This window comes from Quercus robur, chromosome 8 (genome assembly GCF_932294415.1).
Source record: "Quercus robur chromosome 8, dhQueRobu3.1, whole genome shotgun sequence".
NCBI lineage: Eukaryota > Viridiplantae > Streptophyta > Magnoliopsida > Fagales > Fagaceae > Quercus > Quercus robur.
In genome coordinates this window covers 62,824,845-62,846,932 of record NC_065541.1, presented here as the reverse complement: position 1 = coordinate 62,846,932, position 22,088 = coordinate 62,824,845, and the positions used below count along the sequence as shown (strand labels likewise).

General features: G+C 36.5%; 3 protein-coding genes across 4 annotated transcripts; 2 read left to right on the top strand and 1 right to left on the bottom strand.

The window, feature by feature from the left end:
• Window positions 1-3,473: 3,473 nt before the first annotated feature.
• On the top strand, window positions 3,474-8,801 carry LOC126697553 (probable phosphoribosylformylglycinamidine synthase, chloroplastic/mitochondrial). Its single transcript, XM_050394590.1, has 3 exons — window positions 3,474-3,638; window positions 3,896-3,948; window positions 4,236-8,801. The coding sequence occupies exons 2-3, from the start codon at window positions 3,907-3,909 to the stop codon at window positions 8,427-8,429; spliced, it is 4,236 nt and encodes a 1,411-aa protein (XP_050250547.1). The 5' UTR covers window positions 3,474-3,638; window positions 3,896-3,906; the 3' UTR covers window positions 8,430-8,801.
• A 1,108-nt stretch (window positions 8,802-9,909) lies between these two features.
• On the bottom strand, window positions 9,910-10,975 carry LOC126697554 (LOB domain-containing protein 29-like). The gene is made up of 2 exons (XM_050394591.1): window positions 10,578-10,975; window positions 9,910-10,473 (listed from the first exon to the last, which is right to left on the bottom strand). Exons 1-2 carry the CDS (start codon window positions 10,854-10,856, stop codon window positions 10,063-10,065), a joined length of 690 nt encoding a protein of 229 aa, XP_050250548.1. The 5' UTR covers window positions 10,857-10,975; the 3' UTR covers window positions 9,910-10,062.
• A 5,562-nt stretch (window positions 10,976-16,537) lies between these two features.
• LOC126697552 (ribulose bisphosphate carboxylase/oxygenase activase, chloroplastic) lies at window positions 16,538-20,392 on the top strand. Of its 2 annotated transcripts, none has more exons than XM_050394588.1 (7): window positions 16,538-16,724; window positions 17,490-17,806; window positions 17,926-18,031; window positions 18,312-18,397; window positions 18,554-19,026; window positions 19,379-19,660; window positions 20,122-20,392. In XM_050394588.1, exons 1-7 carry the CDS (start codon window positions 16,680-16,682, stop codon window positions 20,235-20,237), a joined length of 1,425 nt encoding a protein of 474 aa, XP_050250545.1. In that variant the 5' UTR covers window positions 16,538-16,679; the 3' UTR covers window positions 20,238-20,392. The 2 variants fall into 2 exon arrangements, with proteins under 2 accessions (XP_050250545.1, XP_050250546.1); XM_050394589.1 differs by having other exon boundaries at window positions 19,379-19,695.
• The last annotated feature ends 1,696 nt before the right edge of the window (window positions 20,393-22,088 follow it).

Below are 22,088 nucleotides of genomic sequence, written 5' to 3'. Positions count from 1 at the left end.
AACAAGAACAAGAACTACACAGCGATTATCGAAAGAAGTAAGTACTAAGTAGGAACAGGAAAAAAAAAATTCTATTAAGGATTTAGTGGGCCAACTCCAAAATGACAAAGATGAAGAAGAACTGTACTGAAGCCCAACTTCATTCGATTTTAGTACTCATCCAAAATGCAAAATCACCCAACCAAAAAACCATAAAAGATTTTCTAGCACACGTGCAATATATATATATATATATATTTATATAAAATTAGTTAATTACTATGACTTAGTTCGTGTAACGTGATAGATTTTCTTGCATAAAAAAGAGAAAAAAAATTGGATTTTCTAGTACACGTGCAGTGCAAAAAACCTAATTGACTTTGTATTTTTTTAATGAGATTTTTATTTTATTTTACTTTGTAAGAAAATAAAAAAGAAAAAGAAAAAGAAAAAGAAAGAGAAAGAGAGAGTAAAGAATTTACAATAAGAGCATCGTCGTCACATGGCTATGAACCCAACGCTTCATTATCATATGTTGGATTAAGATCCTTTAGAGTTCTTAGATTACTCTACCACATAGAGTTTCTTAAATCATGACATTTCCTTTCATACATTTCGTATTTAAGGTCCAGATTATGTCAAGTCAGAATTTCACTAACAAACCCATTTAAAAAAATTATGCCGCAGTACCAAGTCATTCTTTCTCTTTTACATGGTTAGTGAAAGATCCAAAATTTGAGTCCAAATTACACTCTATGGTGATGCAAAGGTTTGAAAAGTGTTTTGGATGATTGAAGAGCGATGAAGACTTAGCCAGAGAGAATTCTGATATTTTCTCTCTCTAGAAACGTTAACATTAACGTCAATGTTAACAATTAATTGATTTTTTCTTTAAACTACTAACCTCTGAGCATGATATATTTTTGGGATAAAAGTTAATAATTTGCATTTATTATAATTTCGAAATATATATTTTTAATTTTCAAACAAATAAAAAGGATAAATTTTAGAGATAAGCATAACAGTAATTTATTTTTTGAACTGTGTTTGAAAGTGGTGTAGTGATATAGGCTGCGTTTGAATTGGGTGAAAACCAATTTCAGAAATCAATTTCCGGAAAATCCATGTGTTTGGCTGTCACGGAAAACATTATTTTCCGGAAAATGATTTCCGGTTGACCACTAATTTCACCTTTGACCCGGAAATGAATTTCTCCCTTCATTTTCACTTCAAAGGATTTCCGGAAAAAGAGAGAGAGAGAGAGAGAGCGTGCACGCGCGCGAGAGAGAGAGAGAGATCGCGCTGGATCGAGATCGTGATCGACGGCGCGATCTCGCGAACGGCGAGATTGCGACGTTGATCGCGATCTCGCGAACGGCGAGATTGCGATGTTGATTGCGATCTCACCTTCGCGAGATTGCGCTGGCGAGATCGCGATCTTGGATCGCGATCGTTGATGAGTTTTTTCTAGGTTGTGGCTTGTGTTTTTCTGGATTTGTGTTTTCCTTCTTCTTTTCCAAACACCAGAAAATATTTTCCGGAAAATTTTTTGAAATGCAACCAAACACATTGAAATATTTTCCTTTTTCGGAAATTAGCATTTCCGGAAAATATATATTTTCCGGAAAATGTTTTACAGCAACCAAACACAGCCTATAGAGAAAAGTTAGGATAGGAAAAATAAGATGAAAGTAAGGAAAAAGAAGGTTAAATTTTAGGAGTTCTTTCAGTTTTTTATTTTTTAAATTTTAAATTGGGGTGTGTAAGGTTGAATTTTATCAACCATTTTGTTGGCTTTATTCCGTGCCAAATTTGCTTGTATTTTAGCAATTAGTAACCCTGTATTTAGGTGGGAATCATGTAAGGGTAGTGTGTGAGAAAATGTGAAGAAATGCTCAAGATTGTGCAAAGAAGCAGGGACTCGCGATTGGATCTTGCGGGTGGCTCGTGGCTTGCAAGCTGCCAGAAATTGCACACGTGCCAAGCATGCCAGAAGCTGAAGAGTCACGCCAGCTGTTGCACTACAGGACAAAAGTCCCAGGCTGGCTAGGCCGTTAGCTCGCGGCTTGAACTCGCGACTCAACCTAGTCGCGAGGCCAAGTCACCAGAACACTCTGTTTGGGAAAAACTGACTTTTCACATTCCTTCTCACCCTACTATATATATACCCTTATACCCACGATATTTAGAGAGCTTTCAGAGAGAATTTTGAGAGAGAAACCCTAGAGAAAAACAAGATTGATTCATTCACAATCTTCACATAGAGATTCTTCAAATTCCTCTACTCTCTTCCTCTCAATTGTTAAATCCTTGAGAGGTAAATTACTAAAACATTTTCTCACCATACCCATATCTGTGAGAAGACCATTTGGTGTTTGGGAAGCAGTTAAGAATGGACCAATTTCATATTGGTAGATGCTATGGTCAAGTAGCGGAATCTGGCAAGCTAAAGAAGAAATATGTTTGACGTAACCTCGTTGGAGTAGGAGCTTAAAGGGTTTAGGTACATTGGGTAGATTAGGCTTGGAGGGTCTTCTGCTGTTCATGTATCCGAACTACATTCTTTTGTGGATTGTTTACCGCTTAGAGGGCGGTGGAGAGGTTTTACGCTGAGAGCTTCAGTTTCCTCTTTGATAACACATCGAGTGTTGTCCTTGTGTTTGCATTTCTCTTCCCTTAATCTTTTCTATTTAATTTTTGCTATGGATGTGATTTTATTTGGTTTAGATTGTTCATCAATTTTGTTTTAAGTTTATGTTTATATTCCGCACATTAATTGTTTGACATTAAGCTTGAATTGATAATTTATAATTTGGGGGTCTAAACGTTCATAGTGTTTTATACACTAATTGAACTTTCAGGGTGTTTTACTTTTACTTTTACATTTTTTTTTTTTTTTTTGAGAATAGGAGTGTTTTACTTTTATTTGGATAAAAAAGGCTAAATTTTAGGAAATAAAAAGATAAATGTGAAGGAAAAAAAAATTCTAAATTTTAGAAATTTGTTTTTTTTTTAAAAATAAAATTTGTTATTTGACATTTATAACTTTATTTTTAAGATAAGTTATCATTCATTAACGATGAAATTTTTGAACCACATAAAAAGTTCATAGAGAGAATTCTCTTATAAATATTAAAGGATTTTACTAATGTGTGCCCTCAAAGCATACGTTAGTAAATCATTTTAGAAAACTTTTATAAAAAAATAAATAAGTAACTGGTTTGACCCTTTTTTCAATTTTTCATAATTTTTTATAAAAAAAAAATGATTAATGTATGCCACCCAATATTAAATACTAAAAAAATAGATAAATAGATTATTTTATAAAAAAAATGCTAATAAATACTCTTAAAGATTGATTAATAATCTATCTAAAAAAATTTTTTACAGATTTTTTTTTTGATATATATATATATATATTTTTTTTTTTTCCGTAAAAATAGTGTCAAAGCATTTAAAGGAACGGTTAACATTATAGACACTCGTTTTTTTTTTTTTGAGAAATTATAGACACTCGTTGACGTGACTCTATTTTATAAAATTTCTCAGTGTAACGCTGACTTGTTGGACTAAAGGAACTGTCGCTTGATCCCATATCTGGGGGTTTATATCAGTCTAAAACCCTAGCTCATCGGTCTTTGCCACTGATTCACACAAAGGTTCTCTCTCTGATATTATTGTTCTTGCTTTCGTGTTTTATCGATTTCATTTTCGAAACTTATATTATCATTGATAATGAAATGTTGGTATGATTGAGTTGTAGGGAGGTTTTTTTTTTTGGGGTTTTGTTTTCTGGGTATTTCTTTTTTCCTTGGGAGAGTATCAAATTTTGATATGGGTCTATGTAAAGAATGGTTTTTTTTTTTTTTTGGGGTTTTGTTTTTGCTTATAATTATGATGTGTTATGTGGTTTCAGGTCTGAGGAAAATGGCCGGTGCTCGGGAAATTACAGCGGCAGAGTTCTTGCAGGTATGTTGTCATGTCCATTCTGTTTGGTTGCTGAGGAATTATAGGAAAATATATGAAAGATTGGGAATTTTGTGATAGTAAAGTAACTTTTGTTTTGTTTGGGTACTAAAAAGTGCATGTTGTTAAAATTCCATTTTGTTTAGTACTTCATGTTTTCTAATCAAGCGAGCGAAGTTTTAACTTTTTGTGTTTGTGTGTGTGCGCATATTGGTTGTCTTTCTGGGCCGTGGCTTAAGCTAGCATTTTTTTTATAAAAATTTGTGTCTATATTTTGTTTTGTATTTCAGGGTACCAGTAGGCAAAATCTGTTTTTACATAGAAATTTTCAAAGAAATAGAAGTCGTTTGCTGTGGGGTACACTCAATAGACAGAATCCAAAACTGGGTATATCTAATAGAAGAGGGGTTTCATTGAGGTGTTGTGCTCAAGCAAAGCCCAGAGCTATTGTTTCTGGGGGTGTGAGCAGTACAGTTGATGAGCAATCAAGCTTGGTTGAGAAACCTGCCGAGGAAGTTATCCATTTTTTCCGGATTCCGCTGCTCCAGGAAGGTGCAACTGCTGAGCTTTTGAAGTCTGTTCAAACCAAAGTCTCAAATCAGATTGTTGGTTTGAAAACTGAACAGTGCTTCAATATTGGGCTTGATTCAAGGCTTTCAAGTGAAAAGCTTGCTGTCCTTAAGTGGCTTCTTCAGGAGACTTATGAGCCTGAGAATTTGGGGAAGGAGAGCTTTCTCGAGAAGAAGAAGCAGGAGGGGTTAAATTCAGTCATAGTTGAGGTTGGGCCTCGGTTGTCTTTTACTACAGCTTGGTCTTCTAATGCTGTATCAATTTGTCGAGCATGTGGGTTGACAGAGGTGACCCGTATGGAACGATCGAGGAGGTATTTGTTGTTTTGTCAGGGTGTACTGCAGGATCATCAGATTAATGAATTTGCTGCAATGGTTCATGATCGTATGACTGAGTGTGTGTATACCCAGAAGCTCACATCATTTGAGACTAATGTGGTTCCAGAGGAAGTTCGTTTTGTACCTGTCATGGAGAAGGGCCGGAAGGCATTGGAGGAAATTAATCAGGAAATGGGCTTGGCATTTGATGAGCAAGATCTACAGTATTACACCCGGCTATTTAGGGAGGACATCAAGCGGAATCCATCCAATGTGGAATTGTTTGACATAGCACAATCCAATAGTGAGCACAGCAGGCACTGGTTTTTTACTGGTAAAATGATTATTGATGGACAGCCAATGAATAGGACACTCATGCAGATTGTGAAGAGCACTTTGCAGGCAAACCCAAACAATTCTGTTATTGGGTTCAAGGATAACTCGAGTGCTATCAAGGGCTTCCATGTGAAGCAATTACGACCTATTCAGCCTGGGTCAATATGTCCATTAGAGATGGCTGCTCGTTACCTTGATATTTTATTTACCGCTGAGACCCATAATTTCCCATGTGCAGTGGCACCTTACCCTGGTGCAGAAACAGGTGCAGGAGGTCGTATTAGGGATACCCATGCGACGGGAAAGGGTTCTTTTGGGGGTGCAGCTGCAGCTGGTTATTGTATTGGGAACCTCAAAATAGATGGGTCTTATGCCCCATGGGAAGATCCATCTTTTACATACCCTTCAAACTTGGCATCGCCTTTGCAGATCCTTATTGATGCTAGTAATGGTGCATCAGACTATGGGAACAAATTTGGAGAGCCCTTGATTCTGGGCTACACTAGAACTTTTGGAATGAGACTGCCGAGTGGGGAGAGACGAGAATGGTTGAAGCCAATAATGTTTAGTGCAGGAATAGGTCAGATTGATCACACCCATATAGTTAAAGAAGAGCCTGACATTGGAATGTTAGTTGTGAAGATTGGGGGCCCTGCATATCGTATAGGAATGGGAGGAGGCGCAGCGTCTAGCATGGTTAGTGGCCAGAATGATGCAGAGCTTGATTTTAATGCTGTTCAGCGTGGAGATGCTGAGATGGCACAAAAGTTGTATCGTGTTGTTCGTTCCTGCATTGAAATGGGGGAGAATAACCCAATTATCAGCATTCATGATCAGGGGGCTGGTGGGAACTGTAATGTAGTTAAGGAAATCATATACCCAAAGGGTGCTGAGATTGATATCAGGGCAGTTGTGGTCGGTGATCACACAATGTCTGTCCTAGAGATTTGGGGTGCAGAATATCAGGAGCAAGATGCAATCTTGGTGAAGCCTGAAAGCCGCAACCTGTTACAATCAATCTGTGATAGAGAAAGGGTTTCTATGGCTGTTATTGGAAAAATAAATGGTGAGGGACGTATTGTATTAGTTGATAGCTTAGCTATGGAAAAATGCCATTCAAGCGGACTCCCTCCTCCTCCTCCTGCTGTGGATCTTGAGCTTGAGAAAGTACTTGGGGACATGCCTCAGAAATCATTTGAATTCCACCGGGTGGTTCATGCACGAGAGCCTCTTGATATTGCTCCTGGGATCACAGTGATGGATTCTTTGAAGAGGGTACTGAGACTTCCATCTGTCTGTTCAAAACGCTTCTTGACAACAAAAGTGGATAGGTGTGTTACTGGTCTTGTGGCACAGCAGCAAACTGTTGGCCCCTTGCAAATTCCTCTTTCTGATGTTGCAGTCATTGGTCAGACTTATACTGATTTCACTGGAGGTGCATGCGCCATTGGGGAGCAGCCAATCAAAGGTCTGCTGGATCCAAAAGCAATGGCAAGATTGGCCGTCGGGGAAGCACTCACAAATCTTGTTTGGGCAAAAGTCACTTCTCTTTCTGATGTTAAAGCGAGTGGTAATTGGATGTATGCTGCCAAGCTTGATGGGGAAGGAGCAGCTATGTATGATGCTGCTACAGCCCTTTCAGAAGCTATGATTGAACTTGGTATAGCAATTGATGGGGGGAAAGACAGTCTTTCCATGGCAGCCCATTCTGCTGGTGAGGTTGTCAAGGCTCCTGGGAATCTTGTAATCAGTGTCTATGTCACTTGTCCTGACATAACAAAAACAGTAACACCAGATTTGAAGCTAGGAGATGATGGTATTCTGCTCCATGTTGATTTGTCAAAAGGAAAGCGGAGGTTAGGTGGATCTGCTCTTGCTCAGGTTTTTGACCAACTTGGGGATGAGTGTCCTGATCTTGAAGATGTTTCTTACCTCAAACGAGTTTTTGAGGGCATTCAGGACCTTATTGCAGATGATTTGATCTCTGCTGGTCATGACATCAGTGATGGGGGGCTATTGGTTTGTGCCTTGGAAATGGCATTTGCTGGAAATTGTGGCATCATCTTGGACATGTCTTCGAAGGGGAAGGGCCTCTTCCAAACACTTTTTGCAGAAGAACTTGGTGTAATTCTTGAGGTTAGCAAGAAGAACTTGGACACTGTAGTAGGAAAGCTTGGCAGTTTTGGTGTTTCTTCTGAGATAATTGGACAAGTAACAGCCAGTCCCTCAATAGAGTTAAAGGTAGATGAGGTAATTCATTTGAATGAGAAAACTTCACTGCTTCGGGATATGTGGGAGGATACCAGTTTTCAGCTGGAAAAGTTCCAAAGATTGCCCACTTGTGTTGAATCAGAGAAAGAAGGGTTGAAATTTAGGCATGAACCTTCATGGGAATTGTCCTTTACTCCTACCTTCACAGATGAGAAATATATGAATGCAGCTTCAAAACCAAGAGTAGCTGTGATTCGAGAAGAAGGCAGCAATGGTGACAGAGAAATGTCTGCAGCATTTTATGCTGCTGGTTTTGACCCATGGGATGTTACAATGTCTGACCTGCTTAAAGGAACCATCTCTCTGGATGAATTCCGTGGTATTGTGTTTGTTGGAGGTTTTAGCTATGCTGATGTGCTTGATTCTGCAAAAGGTTGGTCTGCTTCAATACGATTCAATCAACCCCTTCTGAATCAATTTCAGGAGTTTTACAAGCGACCAGATACTTTTAGTCTTGGTGTTTGCAATGGGTGTCAGCTCATGGCTTTGTTGGGGTGGGTCCCAGGTCCCCAGGTTGGTGGTGTGCATGGTGCTGGTGGGGATCCATCGCAGCCAAGGTTCATTCACAATGAGTCAGGCCGTTTTGAATGTCGTTTCACAAGTGTGTCAATAAAGGACTCACCTGCTATAATGTTCAAAGGAATGGAGGGTAGCACATTGGGTGTATGGGCTGCTCATGGTGAGGGAAAAGCATTTTTCCCTGATGATGGAGTTTTGGATCGTGTGCTTCATTCAGACTTGGCCCCAGTAAGATATTGTGATGATGATGGGAATGTGACAGAAACTTACCCTTTCAATTTGAATGGCTCTCCATTAGGGGTTGCAGCCATTTGTTCTCCAGATGGGAGGCATCTTGCCATGATGCCTCATCCAGAGCGTTGCTTCTTGATGTGGCAGTATCCCTGGTATCCAAAACAATGGAATGTGGACAAAAAAGGCCCTAGTCCATGGTTGCGGATGTTCCAGAATGCTAGGGAGTGGTGCTCTTGAGGGAATTAGTATTCTGGTGTTGTTTTAGCTATAGTTTTTTGCTTACTAATACTGTGCTTCTCTGTTTTGATTCATAACAGTGTTCAGTGGTAGGAGTCATGGACTCATGGGGTCTTGAAGGTCAAAAGGATGGATTTGTTCTTTTTGTCTTATGAAATCTATAGTGATGTCCAAGGTGTTAAGTTTCTTCCTTCTGTTTTATTTGCAGACTAAACAACGTTGAGCAGAAATGGCCATGGAATTTTTCATGGTTTCAAGTTGTTTCTTCAAACTTTGTTTTGGTTTATCTTTATTTTTGTAACCGAATGCTTTGTTTGTGAGGAAATTTCAGTATCATAGAATTAATTAAAATTTTATTTTCATTATTTTTTATTCTCATTTCATAGGGATCATCTTGGGTGGATGAAATGTGATTTGCAGTGTAAAGTGATAATGGGCTTTCAACTGCCCCTATGAATGAGATACTTATTACAAATGGGGAACACTCTTTATTGTAAAAAAAGCTCAAATTAGTTAATTTGTGGAATGTTGTCCAGCAGAAGTGAAGTTGTGAGGTTGTGGAAGACATAAAAATAACCCATCTTTGAACTGATTGATAGGTGACTATTGTTAAGTAAAGTAAATGCAAGACTGTCCTCACTATTTCAATGCTTCCAGGGATATTGTATGGTCATTTTTTCCTGGGACAAGTGGCCTTTTCAAGACATTCACATTTGGTAAACTAATCTTCATGCTAGTTGGTAAACTTGATGGCAGTTTCCTGATTTCTCATTTTTTCTAGGTTCCTTAAACTTGCAGCCTACTTCTAATAAAATCAAGTATAATTTTATCTATGTTGTTACTCATATATTCACTTATTCAACTTTTGCTTATGGTTTATATAATGTTTTGTGAGATTTCTCCAGTAGACTTTTATATTTAAAGGCTTGTATACTCATTTGGTATATTGTATCTACTTTTTGAACAAATACTTTAAGCACACATGCAGCCATTTGATGCAGCAGTACTATTTCTTCTGCTTTTCTCTCTTTAATGGTCTGGTGTCTCTGTTCTTTGTAGTCTTTTAGCCCTTAAATGACTTGATTCATTTGGTTGTGCTGCTTTAATGTGGTTCTTGCTTTATGTTGTGTCTAATATTTGTACCCTTCGGATTGCCTGTTAATATGGCCGGGTATCATCAAGTTTGGTGTTAACCTTTGGCATATTTCTGGGAACCACTGCCTTGGAATCATCTTGGGTTCTCTTTTAATGCTTTTCTGGTTACCCATGCAGGACGCTAATGCAAGCACTTAATCCTAAAAGCACCATTACCTGTAAAACTGCAATCAAATTGCCTGACATGTCACACTGCATAAGGTACTGCACTAAAATAGAGTAGAATCTTCCAGTTGATTATGATCTATGGTTAAGGGAAGGTATGGGTCAGATATATTGACTTGAAGGATGTTTATTTAGGGTTCAAACTAGAATAAGCTATGCCTACAACTCAAAAACCAGGTCATCTATGTACTTAAATAGCAAAAGCAGGCCTAGTACAAAACTTGTTCCCATTGGAAGCTGGAAGGAGTCCTTTACTCCTTATAGAACACAGGCTTTACAAAAGCTACTAGTAAAATTCCTAGCTTGGATCCACTCAATTTTTGGCATTAGTACAGTTGTACAACCATGGATAACATTTGAAGTTATCTTCATCTATTCCCTCCAGGAGTTTTCCTGAGGGATTCAAGCCAGAGTCATCAAATAAATTTTGGTTTTCCCATCCATATAAAGGAGGGAGCTGTACATCCATCTGGCTGTCAAAGCCTTGGTTGGCAGCTGTACTTCCTGCATGGAAAAGTAGTGGAGCTTGTTGATTTTGATAATACTGTGTGCTTAAGACATCATGTTGTGAGGAGAATGGGCTCATGACATCATGTTGTGAAGAGAATTGTAAACCATTGTATAGGTTAGTAGTTGCTGGGGAACTTCCACAATTAGCAACACCAACTGGGAGATTAGCCATTTGGTTTCCAATGACTTCTATCTCCTCTAGTAAGCTAGCAACCTGCAAGGCAATGTGTAAATAGTGTCACTTTTGGTTAACTATAATTAAAACTTTAGTGTGATTTTATGTGTTTTGGAGAGAAGTTGAAGAAATAGCATGGAAACCTGTTGCTGGAGAGCAAATATATCACCAACACAACCATATATGGGATCCCGTACTCGGGCTATTGCTTCGTAAGAAATGGAGTTTGCTGCATCACGGCGGTTGTGTACTGGTAGGTGTAATAATAGCTTGGAAACATTACTTGCACCGAATACCTTGTGCACTGCTGCAAAGTGGGCTGCAGCCTGGTCATAACAGAAGTAAGGAGCAAATACACATTCAGCGGTGCATTTTCTCCTCAGGAACTTGCATGCTCCACATGAAGAGCCTATTCCTGTCATTGTCCTAAGCCCTTCCTCAACTGTGTCAGTTGGGTTTTCAGTAGTAGCAATACCTGAGTGGTTTGTCTAAGAAGTAGTTGAGATTTGTTCTTTATAGAAGTTTGTTTTGTGTTCTCCAAAGGACATTCTTACTTTCAATTTAAAGTATGTCCTTTTGGGTCTCCTTTGTGGCCTACATCGTCATTCTTAAATTGGGTAACCTTTACTGTTCATTCCCTCAAAGGGCTATATTCAATAAAAAAAAAAAAAAAAAATCTTCAGGAATTAGATATAGACTATGTGATGGAATACCTAATCATTATTATCATGAGTTGGGCCATAGAAAGAGAATTTATTTTTGAATATGTAATTTAATTAAGTATTGTCTGTGCAGCAGTGTAGGCAAGTACAATGGCTATTTCTTCCTTTTGGCAATTAATTATGATAAAAGTTCATCACTCGAAAAAATGAAAGGGATAAAAGTTAATCATTTTTGAGAGAATGATCATGACTAAAAAAGAGAGAGAGAGGATTTCACTTTACACATTAACTAAGAAGCTTTTAAATAAGCAAGCTCTAGATCATTGTTAATAGCCTTTGCTAGTTATAAAATACTAGATCATTCATTGCATTTTCAGTAGTGTTTGTTCTTTGTTGTACGACAATCTAACTCAGCAATCTTAAATTCTTAATAACCTGTGCATGGTTGGTAGTACAGTTCTATTCCTCCACTTTTTTCCCTTGAGAGGTTTCTTAGATGGCTGACTGTTGGGGCCTCTCCATTTGCTTTGAATATTGGAGATGCTTCATTCATTTCATGGTGGAGATTTATCTTTATATTTTCTGATGAATACAATAGTGTACATGATGTCACAATATTTAAGATGGAGAAGACCCTGATCCCAATTATTTGATCGGTTCACAATAAGTATACTGCTGAACAAGTCCACATACCAGTAATTGCATGTGGATATCAAGAAAGAAAAAAAAAAAACTTGTGGCATATAGTATATAATTTCAGTCAAAATGAAGGATAGGGTTAGTAAATTATTGCTCAAAACATGGTCTATACTCATGGCGGCTATTTGTCTGGATGTTACTAATTCATCATTATTACACATATTATATTGTTACACTAGATCAGGTTTGGCTGTTGGCCACTTAAAACATGGGTCGGTGAAGAAAGATCCCTTCTCTTTGTCTTACCTTACAGAACAAAATTCCTCAAACAGCATACTTCCAAAACTCTCTAGCCTAACAGAGTGGCTCACGTATCTGTCAGCAACAGTTTCGTTTTTTTAAGTGCATGAAACTTTAATTTAATCTCTATTCTTCATGGCTCTAGGAGAAAAAAGCAGCATTGGACGAATGTAAGAGTGAGTGTGTGTAGGAGACAATGTGCCATTTCCAGTAAATATGAACTTCACTTTCTGTCAATTCACAACTGTGAAACCTTTTGTTTTGACTGAAATATACGCATGAGAAAAGGAATTTTGAGAGATGGTGGAGGGGAAACTTTTCGGCTTTTGAGTCTAACGATGAAAGTGCCTTTCTTTATCATGGATCAATTATCATGCACTTTCTTCCCATCTGCAATTCTAGCTAGGTTTGCCAACACTAACAATGGTGTTCATTTGTGCATGCCCATTAACCTAATACCAAACAGACAAAAGTTGTAGGCCTACAGGTCATCTTGTGATAGTGTAAACCTTTCCCATTTTATGTTCCTTGCAGAATTTGCTGTCATCAACTCAAACTCCTTCTAGGTTTAGTGTGATACCTGGATTGAGTTAATTGGATTAGATTATTTGAGTGTGTATTTTGTGAGAATGTATTGAATCTCGTATTGGGTGTTTACTAGGTCAAAGTGAGTTATATATGGATTACGAGCAATCCCAATTGTAACTTGACTAGTCCCTTTGAAGTTTAAACGTAAATGTGATTAATGCTTTTCTCTAACATTTATAATTCTGAAGTAGAAGTTGCCTTTGTGTCCTTTTTGTATATTAATTTCTTGAAGTTACTTCTAGATGGACGGCTAACATACCCAAGGGGCTGAACCAACATTCTGATGTGTAATATTTTAGTTTGAGAAGTTTGCTAGTGTTGTATATAATCTTGCAGTCATTTCTTTAGTGCATTTACGCGTGAGATGCACAAGATTTCAACGTTTAAGATGGTGCTTTTAGCCTACTCTTTTTCCAATTTTTATGCCATTTAAACGGGGGTGGTGTCTTGCCAAAATCAACCTAGTTTCCAAGAAGAACAATTCATGGACAGCGAAGGTACCAGTTTGGTTTCAGGTAAGGAAAAATACCGGTACACACTCTATTACACATGCACTTAAAATGCACTGAAATCGTAACTTAAAGAAGTAAGAGATTAATCTTTCATGGCCACATCACCTAAGATGCAATCCTATCTGCACCGCTAGATTTTCTATTGATGAGAATGATTCTTTGGCTGGTATTTAAAGGGAGGTAGGGGTCTTAGGCAAGATAACCCCTTACTATTTCAACAACAACAACAAGCCTTAATGCCAAATTATATTTAAAAATGTGAGGTTTTAAAAATTGTGCTTAAATACTACTACTACAACAACAAATCTTAATTCCAAAATTTTGGGACGCCTAGGGTTCCTCAATAAATTAGTTAAAGTCGGCTAAATATATTTTTTTCCTCCATTTTATTCTATTTGAATCCGTACTCCTTGTTACTTCCTTAATTGAAATGTTTTTATTTTATTTTATTTTATTTTTATTTTTATTTTTTTATTACTTCTATTAATAATATTTTGGGTCATTCTCTACCTCTTTTTTTTTATTTTTATTTTATTTTTTATATTTGATACATTGCTATTTTCTGAACATTATCAAACTATCTACTCTTCCTCATATAATTGTTAAAAAAAGAAAAAAACCTGACTAATCTATATAATATCTAAAAATCGAAGCGTAATATTTATTGTTGCTATGTTTCTATTGAACCACATTAGCGTAGCATTTCAGTCTATTTCGGTCCACTTTGTTTCATTCGGTCCAGTTCAGTCCATTTGGTTCATTTTAGTCCATACGGTCTATTTCTGTCTAAGTGGTCTATTTTGGACCATTTCTGTCTATTCAGTTCACTTCATTGATGCTTTCATTGATAATTATGTCACATTTTCAGCATAACGTTAGCAAATTTTTGATACAATTACATTTTTCTTATGTTATGAAAGTCCTGTATTTTTTTCTTCTAATACAAGTTATAATGTTACTTATATTTGCTTACTTTTCAGGCTATTCAAGACGAATAGGTGGTGAAGAGTTTGAAAGGAGCACTAGAAACAAATTCTAATAACACCTTACATTATTTGCAAAAATATCTCGTCTTATATAATAGTTGAATGTAAAATGAATTATGGTTTCTTGAAAATGAAAAAAAAAAATTACAAAATTTAGAATACTTTCAAATAATAAAGATAGATGACTTAGTGTGGGTTTGGATACACGTTTTTGAGTCTTGCGTTTTCCCTCTTTTTTTTTGTTTTTTTTTTGGCACGCGTTTCAGGAGACAAACGGCTACTGTTCATGAACAGTAGCCGCACTATTTGACTTTTCAACCCATTTTTAGCACATCAGTGGATCCCATGCACTGTTCATAAGACCCACAAATCTCACTTTTCAGCAACTTTTTTCATTAAAAATGGCTCTCACGGTACTATTCACACATTTAAAAATTATTTTACTACAATATTTTCAATTTTTAGTTTCAGCAAAATAAGTTCTATCAAACGGATCCTTATTTTAGAAAATCTAATATATTATATCAACTATTTTGTTGAGACTGAAGTGATGGCTAAATGTCAGAATGAAGCAAACGATAAGAGGAAGAAGAAAACGACATCAGTTTGTTCAGCACGGGTTGCACGTGTGAAGGAAAGAAAGTAGAGAAGTTAGGCGGTCCAGCTGTCAAGCTTTGATTGGTTAAGTTAGGGAGTTAGTTTAGCTGTTGAGAGTTGGTTAATTTACTTGTTTTTGGTGCCATTTTCTGTTACTCTGTTATGTTAGAGATAGAGATTAGATTGCTAATTAATTTGTACTCTTTGATATAGAAATAAAACTAGAAGTTTCCAATTCAATCTTCGTGCACTTCCTTTCTATACATATACTTTGATAAAAAATAATCACATCATTTTAAAAAGACTTTGAAATAACGTTTATAAGTCTCATCTACTATTTTTATTTTTCACTTAACAAAAAAAATAATTGTCAAATTTTTTTGGTGCGTCACACGGATTTGTGACCATTAAACAATAAGGAATAAGATTGAAAACAAAATAGTACTACAAAAGTAATAGAGATCAGTACCGAAGAGGAGTTGCTGGCAAATAGCCCCAGAGCAGAGCCCTTAAAAATTAAAACATCTACTATTTCTCTAATTCCTATGCTATTTGTCATACAAATTTTAGGGTCATTCAACTATAAATTGGTCTGACCTGAAGAAGTGCCAGACTTCATCTTGAGTTATATACAGGATGATGTAAGAAACTTTTGATTATGGAAAAAAATCTGTCATTTTTCCAAAAAAAGAAAAGAAAAAATAATTGGTGATTTTTAAATATGGTTATCAAATGTAACATGTGGTATCCATTAAATTCATCTAACACGCTTACGTGTCAAATACTATACAATGAAAGATGATTTTGTACTGATGCGGTGCTCGACAATTCAAAATTTACATTACTTTATATAGTAACATTTTACAATAATTTTTTTTTTGTTAAACAGTAACATTTAGCTGCTCTAACGGAAGTAATGGCTGCTTTATCTGAGAAAATTTTCCCAACTTCATCAGTGGAGATGTTGGAAATGATGGCAGCTAGATGAGCAGTTCAATTTATCGTGAAACTCGGGTTTTTCCAGTCTGTATTTGAAGGAGACTTTGAAGTTCAAAGTTGTTGTTAAGGCCCTTTCTGTGGGGGACTATTTTCTAAGTCTATTGTGGGTTTGTTATGAATCTATTCATTCTCTCTTATTAGGAGGTAAGGCAATGCTATAGCCCATGCCTTAGCAATGTGAGTTAGGATTTTCTTTTCTTTGCTAGTTCAGATAAAATATGTTTCACCAAACATTTTACATTTTATTGTTGTTGATGACTTTTCAGTTTCATGAATAATACCAATGGGTATTGTTTCTCAATTTTTTTTAAAAAAAAAAAAAAAAATTTTAAAAAGTAACATTTCACAATAAAACTTACTGTAGCTGAAGCCTGAAGCATTTATATGAAATCATAAATTCCTTAATGATCAAATTTCTATGGTCCTGAAAAACTAAGAAATTTCTTTTTATGAAAATATTCCTTCCAAATCCGGCCATGTATGTGGGACCCTTAGCAGCAAATTCACCACAAAACCCACCACAATTATGGGAGGGAAATCGCATCACACACATTCTATTCAGTATTCACCTCATCTAAATAATATTCTCTGTTGCTAGAAAGTTCCCTTGCACAAATCAAATACAGAAAAAAACAAGTAATGAACTTTGTTTTTCTATGCTTGTGGTAATAGATTGACTTCAATTTTTAGTGGAGAAGATAACAGCTTCATTGTTAGCCTCAAGGACCAATGAGGTCTCGGTTTCAACCTCCCTCAGTTTGCCACGTGTCAGCTAGGCAATCTTTATTGTGTGGACGTTAAGAACTCACAAACCAATCCTCAGGATATCTCAATCTTGAAACTACTATAAGTCTCATCAGTGATCTCAATTTCTCTCCACAAAAGTCTACTTCTTCTGCTTTTAGCTTACACTTCTGGCAATAGTGCCTCTCTCCAATCTGCGACATTCTTACTAGACACTGATGGCTGCCACTTTCTCCACCATTGGAGCCGTCAACCGAGCACCGGTATGGTGTCTTTCCTGCCCATTTGAAGCCTTTGCTGATCATGTCTATCTTTTTTTATCAATACCCAATTAATATATATATATTTGTACATAATGTACTTATGTGTGTATTGGTTAATACTTTATTATCAGTTGTTCTATAAACTTGTAGACACGAACCAACAATTCATATCGAAGTTGTTTTGCATACTTATAGAAGTATCCATGATTAGGTATGGATAATTCTTTTGTTTCCGAATAAATTATCTGAATTGAATTCTGTTTAAATTAAAAAGAAATTGTTAGCAGTAATCATTATGGAGCAAACGTTATAATTTTATATCATATCCTACTAATATAGTAAAAACTAGATGTGTATGTATGTGTGTATATCTTATTTCTTAGGAGTTCGAGCTGTCTTGTGATTATATGGTGTTGTTATTTACTTAGGTTTAGCCTCTAGTAGTTGCTACAAGTATTCATATATTAAGCATAGGCATATGTATGAATGTATCTATGCATGCACGTAGCCATAATTCCTTTTGTTTTGAAGGAAAAGTGAAAAAGAAAGGTTCCCTTTCTTTAATTTTCTTCATATTTTGACCAAAGAAAAATTGACACAAGGATCCTTGTGTTTCTCTGGTGATCATTGATAAAATAAAATTGGAAACCGTTAAGCTGAGTTATGTGGTTTTCATCGTACGAGTATGTCTTTAACCTGTTCCGGAAGAGTTGGGTTTTCATTGTATGAGTTTGTCATTAAACTATGTGGTATGTGTTGATGCAGCTGAGCTTGAACAGCACTGGTGCTGGTGCTTCAGTTCCCAGCTCGGCCTTTTTGGGCAGCAGCTTGAAGAAAGTGACCTCAAGAATCACCAACCCCAAGGCTTCCAATGGGAGCTTCAAGGTTGTTGCAGAGGTTGAGGAGGATAAGCAGACCAACAAGGACAAATGGAAAGGCCTTGCTTTTGACGAATCCGATGACCAGCAAGACATCACCAGAGGAAAGGGTATGGTTGACACACTCTTCCAGGCACCAACTGGAGCTGGAACTCACTATGCTGTCATGAGTTCTTATGATTACATCAGCACTGGACTTCGCCAGTAAGAGAACTACTCGATATGCAAGTTGTTGATTCACATAGTGCTTGCTTATATATACTTCTACTTGAACTGTGATGATGTTGGTTTTGATCATTTGCTGATTTTTATTAATTCTTTAGGTACAACTTGGACAACAACATGGATGGTTTTTACATTGCACCTGCCTTCATGGACAAGCTTGTTGTTCACATCACCAAGAACTTCATGTCCCTACCTAACATCAAGGTATTCTATAATCTATAACTGTTTGATTAATTTCAAAGTTGGAAAGTTCTAAGCTACTACTAATTTACTACATTGATTCTGCATCAATAACATAGTAAATACAAAATTTTGATTATTTTTGTTTTGTGTTTTAAAAGTTAACACATCAGTTAATTTCTATATAGTAAAATTTGTAATAGTTATATCATGTAGCATCACTCTTCAAAATTTTTTTCTACCCTTAATCTTTTATTTTGCTATAATACTACAAAAATGAACAATTCACTTGATTTTATCACAGGTTCCTCTCATCTTGGGTATTTGGGGAGGTAAAGGTCAAGGGAAATCATTCCAGTGTGAGCTTGTCTTTGCCAAGATGGGAATCAAGTAAGTTGCATGTTTCTTCTTGTTCTTTTTCTTGTGGGCCTTACAGAAATTAATATGAGATTAGGACTAATTTGCACATTCCAAATTTAAACCTTTATTAAGAGATATGTTCATGCTGCTTATGCTTCAATCTTAACTACAACAATGAAATTTCAGCCCCATTATGATGAGTGCTGGAGAACTGGAAAGTGGGAACGCAGGAGAGCCTGCAAAATTGATCAGACAAAGGTACCGTGAGGCAGCTGATATTATCAGGAAGGGAAAAATGTGCTGCCTCTTCATCAATGATCTTGATGCAGGAGCTGGTAGGCTTGGTGGAACAACCCAATACACTGTCAACAACCAAATGGTTAATGCCACCCTTATGAACATAGCTGATAACCCAACAAATGTCCAGCTCCCTGGTATGTACAACAAGGAGGACAACCCCCGTGTCCCCATCATAGTCACTGGTAACGATTTCTCAACATTATATGCTCCTCTCATCCGTGATGGTCGTATGGAGAAGTTCTACTGGGCACCTACCCGGGAAGACCGAATTGGTGTCTGCATAGGGATCTTCAGGACTGACAATGTTCCTGTGGATGACATTGTCAAGCTTGTTGACACCTTCCCTGGCCAATCAATTGGTATGCTTCTAACTAGAAAGATAATTTCTTTTTAGTAATTCTTAGTTAATATGGAATATAGATCCCTATTTATATCTGAATTTTCATATGTTGTATGTGACATTATCTCATTGAGGCCTCTCTTAAACCTTATAGAAGTGGGAGTTTTATGAACTAGTTACAAAATTTTCTATGTGACATAATCTAATTGAGGCCTAAGACTCTTTTTTCTGATGCCAAAATGTGAACAAATTAGCATATTTCCACGTAAAGGTTGATTCTTTATTCCCTTCAGCTTGGATTAATTGATAAATATATAGCAAAATATTGGTAATTGTGTTTGATATGATTTACACTATCCATGCTTTTGCAGATTTCTTTGGAGCCCTTAGGGCCAGAGTTTATGATGATGAAGTGAGAAAGTGGGTTTCAACTGTTGGGGTAGACGGCGTTGGGAAGAAACTTGTGAACTCAAAGGAAGGATCCCCAACTTTCGAGCAGCCAAGGATGACCATTGAGAATCTCCTTGAGTATGGAAATATGCTTGTCCAAGAGCAAGAGAATGTGAAGAGAGTCCAACTTGCTGACAAGTACTTGAGCGAGGCTGCTCTTGGAGAGGCAAATGAGGATGCTATTAAAAGTGGAAATTTCTATGGTTAGCTCCCTTGATCCTAGGGGCCTTGATGGGAGGTTTGCACCATTCTTTGTAGAATTATTGTTAGAATAATGGTTAAATGATTAAATTTATAATTTAAGTTTTTGGACTATTTTATCATACCATCAAAGCATGTAAATCTCGAGTATGCATTTTGTCTCCACTTTACCTCTTGTTTAAAAATTTAAAAATGTCATATCCAATTATTAAAGACTTTGTTTGAATTCACACCTGAGGAGAAATGTTAGAATAATAGTTAGACCCACATGTTGAGTTCCACTTTTTGGGACAAATTGTATTTTATCACTTGCTCTATTAAGCGAGGATTATAGTGTTCGAAATCATGCTTTATGAAGTGAAAGTCCTTAGTTTCAAATATCCCTCTGCTTTCTCCTTTATGTGCACACACACTTAAAGTATAAAAAGGAATTCTCCTAAGCTTTTGTCATGTTCTGGTGCAGGCAAAGCAGCCCAGCAAGTAAAATTTCCTGTTCCTGAAGGTTGTACTGATCCAAATGCACAAAACTTTGACCCGACTGCTAGGAGTGATGATGGGAGCTGCCTGTACACATTTTAGGCCTTTTCTAGGTATCAAGTGGAAAGGAGAAATGCTTTCTAAGAATGTTAGATAAACAATTATTGTGTTACGATGTTTGAATGGATTGGTATCCTCTAATTTTGTTTCATAATGTATACTGTTTTCAATCATAGTGCATTTGGATGCTTGTTCTACCCACTGTTTTCCTTGGTACTCCTATGCCTCTTTAAATTTTTTTTTGATATCAGTGCACATTCTATTCCATCCAACATTAAGATCCAAGAGGTATATTCATTTGAGGTTTGAGTAGCATACTAGTATATAAATGACTCAAATTATATTTTTCAATCATATGACAGTGGATTTGTGTCCATGTCCATATGTTGCATACTTTATATTAACATAGACCTTCCTTTCACAATTAATAATACTAATTAATCTAAACCATAAATCCATTTCAAATAGTTTTTTTTTTTTTTTGGCATAGGACCTTAGATCAACAAAGTACACGATTGTATACATGGTAACAACAATCAAATATCGTGTCGGGTTCTGTAAAAAAACCTTGTGTTTGTATAACTATAACCTTATTTTTTGGGTCCCTTTTGTGCAATCCTGATTTTAAAACCTTGAAAGTTGGCACTACAACTCCAATTTGGATTAGTGATTTACTAATTGCGTCTAAAAAAAAGTTGTTAAGATTATCATAATAGGTTACATCTAGACGACTACGTATTTCTAGAATTACAAAGTACATGCTAATCTTCAGCAAACCAAAATGTAATTTCCATTTCCTTTATTCTTTCAAAAATCATATTGTAAGTCTTAAACAAAATGGTTTTTGTAATGGGTTCTAATTCTTGGCAAATAAAAAGCCCGAACTTACACACCCGTCCAGACTCACATCTCTTACATAAAAGGCCCATTCGATGAACAGATCAAACCAAGCCCATATCAGGAATTACGCTGATGGGCCAGTGATTAAACCTGTAAAGTGTGAACAAACAGGATTTCTTAAGTTGTGTCAATAAACAGAAATTCTTAAAGGTCCTATGCAGATGGCCGGGTCTAATCTGTGGTCCCTTCATCTTACTCCGCTCCTCTTTTTGTGAGTAAATGCTTGATTTCAATATTGATGGTGTAGGCCCATGAAACAAAGAGAAGTAAAAGTCCATCAGCCCCTAATTTTTATGAAAAAATTATTAGGGACATCCGAAATAAATTCGGATCACCTCTCACAAGAGAATGAGTTCCACTCATGAGTATGAGAGTTGGTGAGGGGGGAGGAGAGTTTATGCAAGAGGTAATAATTTTTCGTTTTTGATATGATAATTTTTGTTTTTGCATATATAGAATATGTATCATCTTTTTTTTTCTCTCTCTACTCTCTCCGCTGAGAAGTTAGAAAGTAGAATCTACATTATCTTCCTAGGAATGATACTTTGCTCCCTCTAATAACAAGGTTATTAGTAGGGCTTGTGGTCCTTTTTCATTGGGGTGGGGAAACACTTTTGCTTTTTATATAGAAACTTTCTTTTTCCAACAATCCATTTGTGCCCAAACAAGTGTATTGTGTCTCCTAATTCTGAACCATGGAAGAAGTCCTGAAAGATTGGAAGAAACTCTCCCTAACTACAACTGAAGATGTCAAGCTCAATCTCAAGAAGTCGAAGCACCTTACCAGTCGGGAATATGTACTTGCAGCATAATTTATGACAAGAAGAGCACTCAATATTGAAGCTGTAGGAAGAACTTTTAAGCCACTTTGGAGGGCACGAAAAGATTTCAAGATCAGAGAGGCTGGTGATCATATTCTCCCCTTTGTGTTTGAACTAGAGACTGATGCGGAATGGGTACTAGCAACAGAGCCATGGTCATTTGATAAACATG

Bases quoted from the DNA above. Each gene is read 5' to 3' on its own strand.
- LOC126697554 (XM_050394591.1), bottom strand. From the start codon at position 10,856: ATGACAGGAATAGGCTCTTCATGTGGAGCATGCAAGTTCCTGAGGAGA. The intron at 10,474-10,577 runs GTTTCCATGCTA...ATTGCCTTGCAG, and splicing joins TATTTGCTCTCCAGCAACAG to GTTGCTAGCTTACTAGAGGA.
- LOC126697552 (XM_050394588.1), top strand. From the start codon at position 16,680: ATGGCTGCCACTTTCTCCACCATTGGAGCCGTCAACCGAGCACCG. The intron at 17,807-17,925 runs GTAAGAGAACTA...TTAATTCTTTAG, and splicing joins ATCAGCACTGGACTTCGCCA to GTACAACTTGGACAACAACA. The intron at 18,032-18,311 runs GTATTCTATAAT...ATTTTATCACAG, and splicing joins TGTCCCTACCTAACATCAAG to GTTCCTCTCATCTTGGGTAT.
- LOC126697553 (XM_050394590.1), top strand. From the start codon at position 3,907: ATGGCCGGTGCTCGGGAAATTACAGCGGCAGAGTTCTTGCAG. The intron at 3,949-4,235 runs GTATGTTGTCAT...TTTGTATTTCAG, and splicing joins CAGCGGCAGAGTTCTTGCAG to GGTACCAGTAGGCAAAATCT.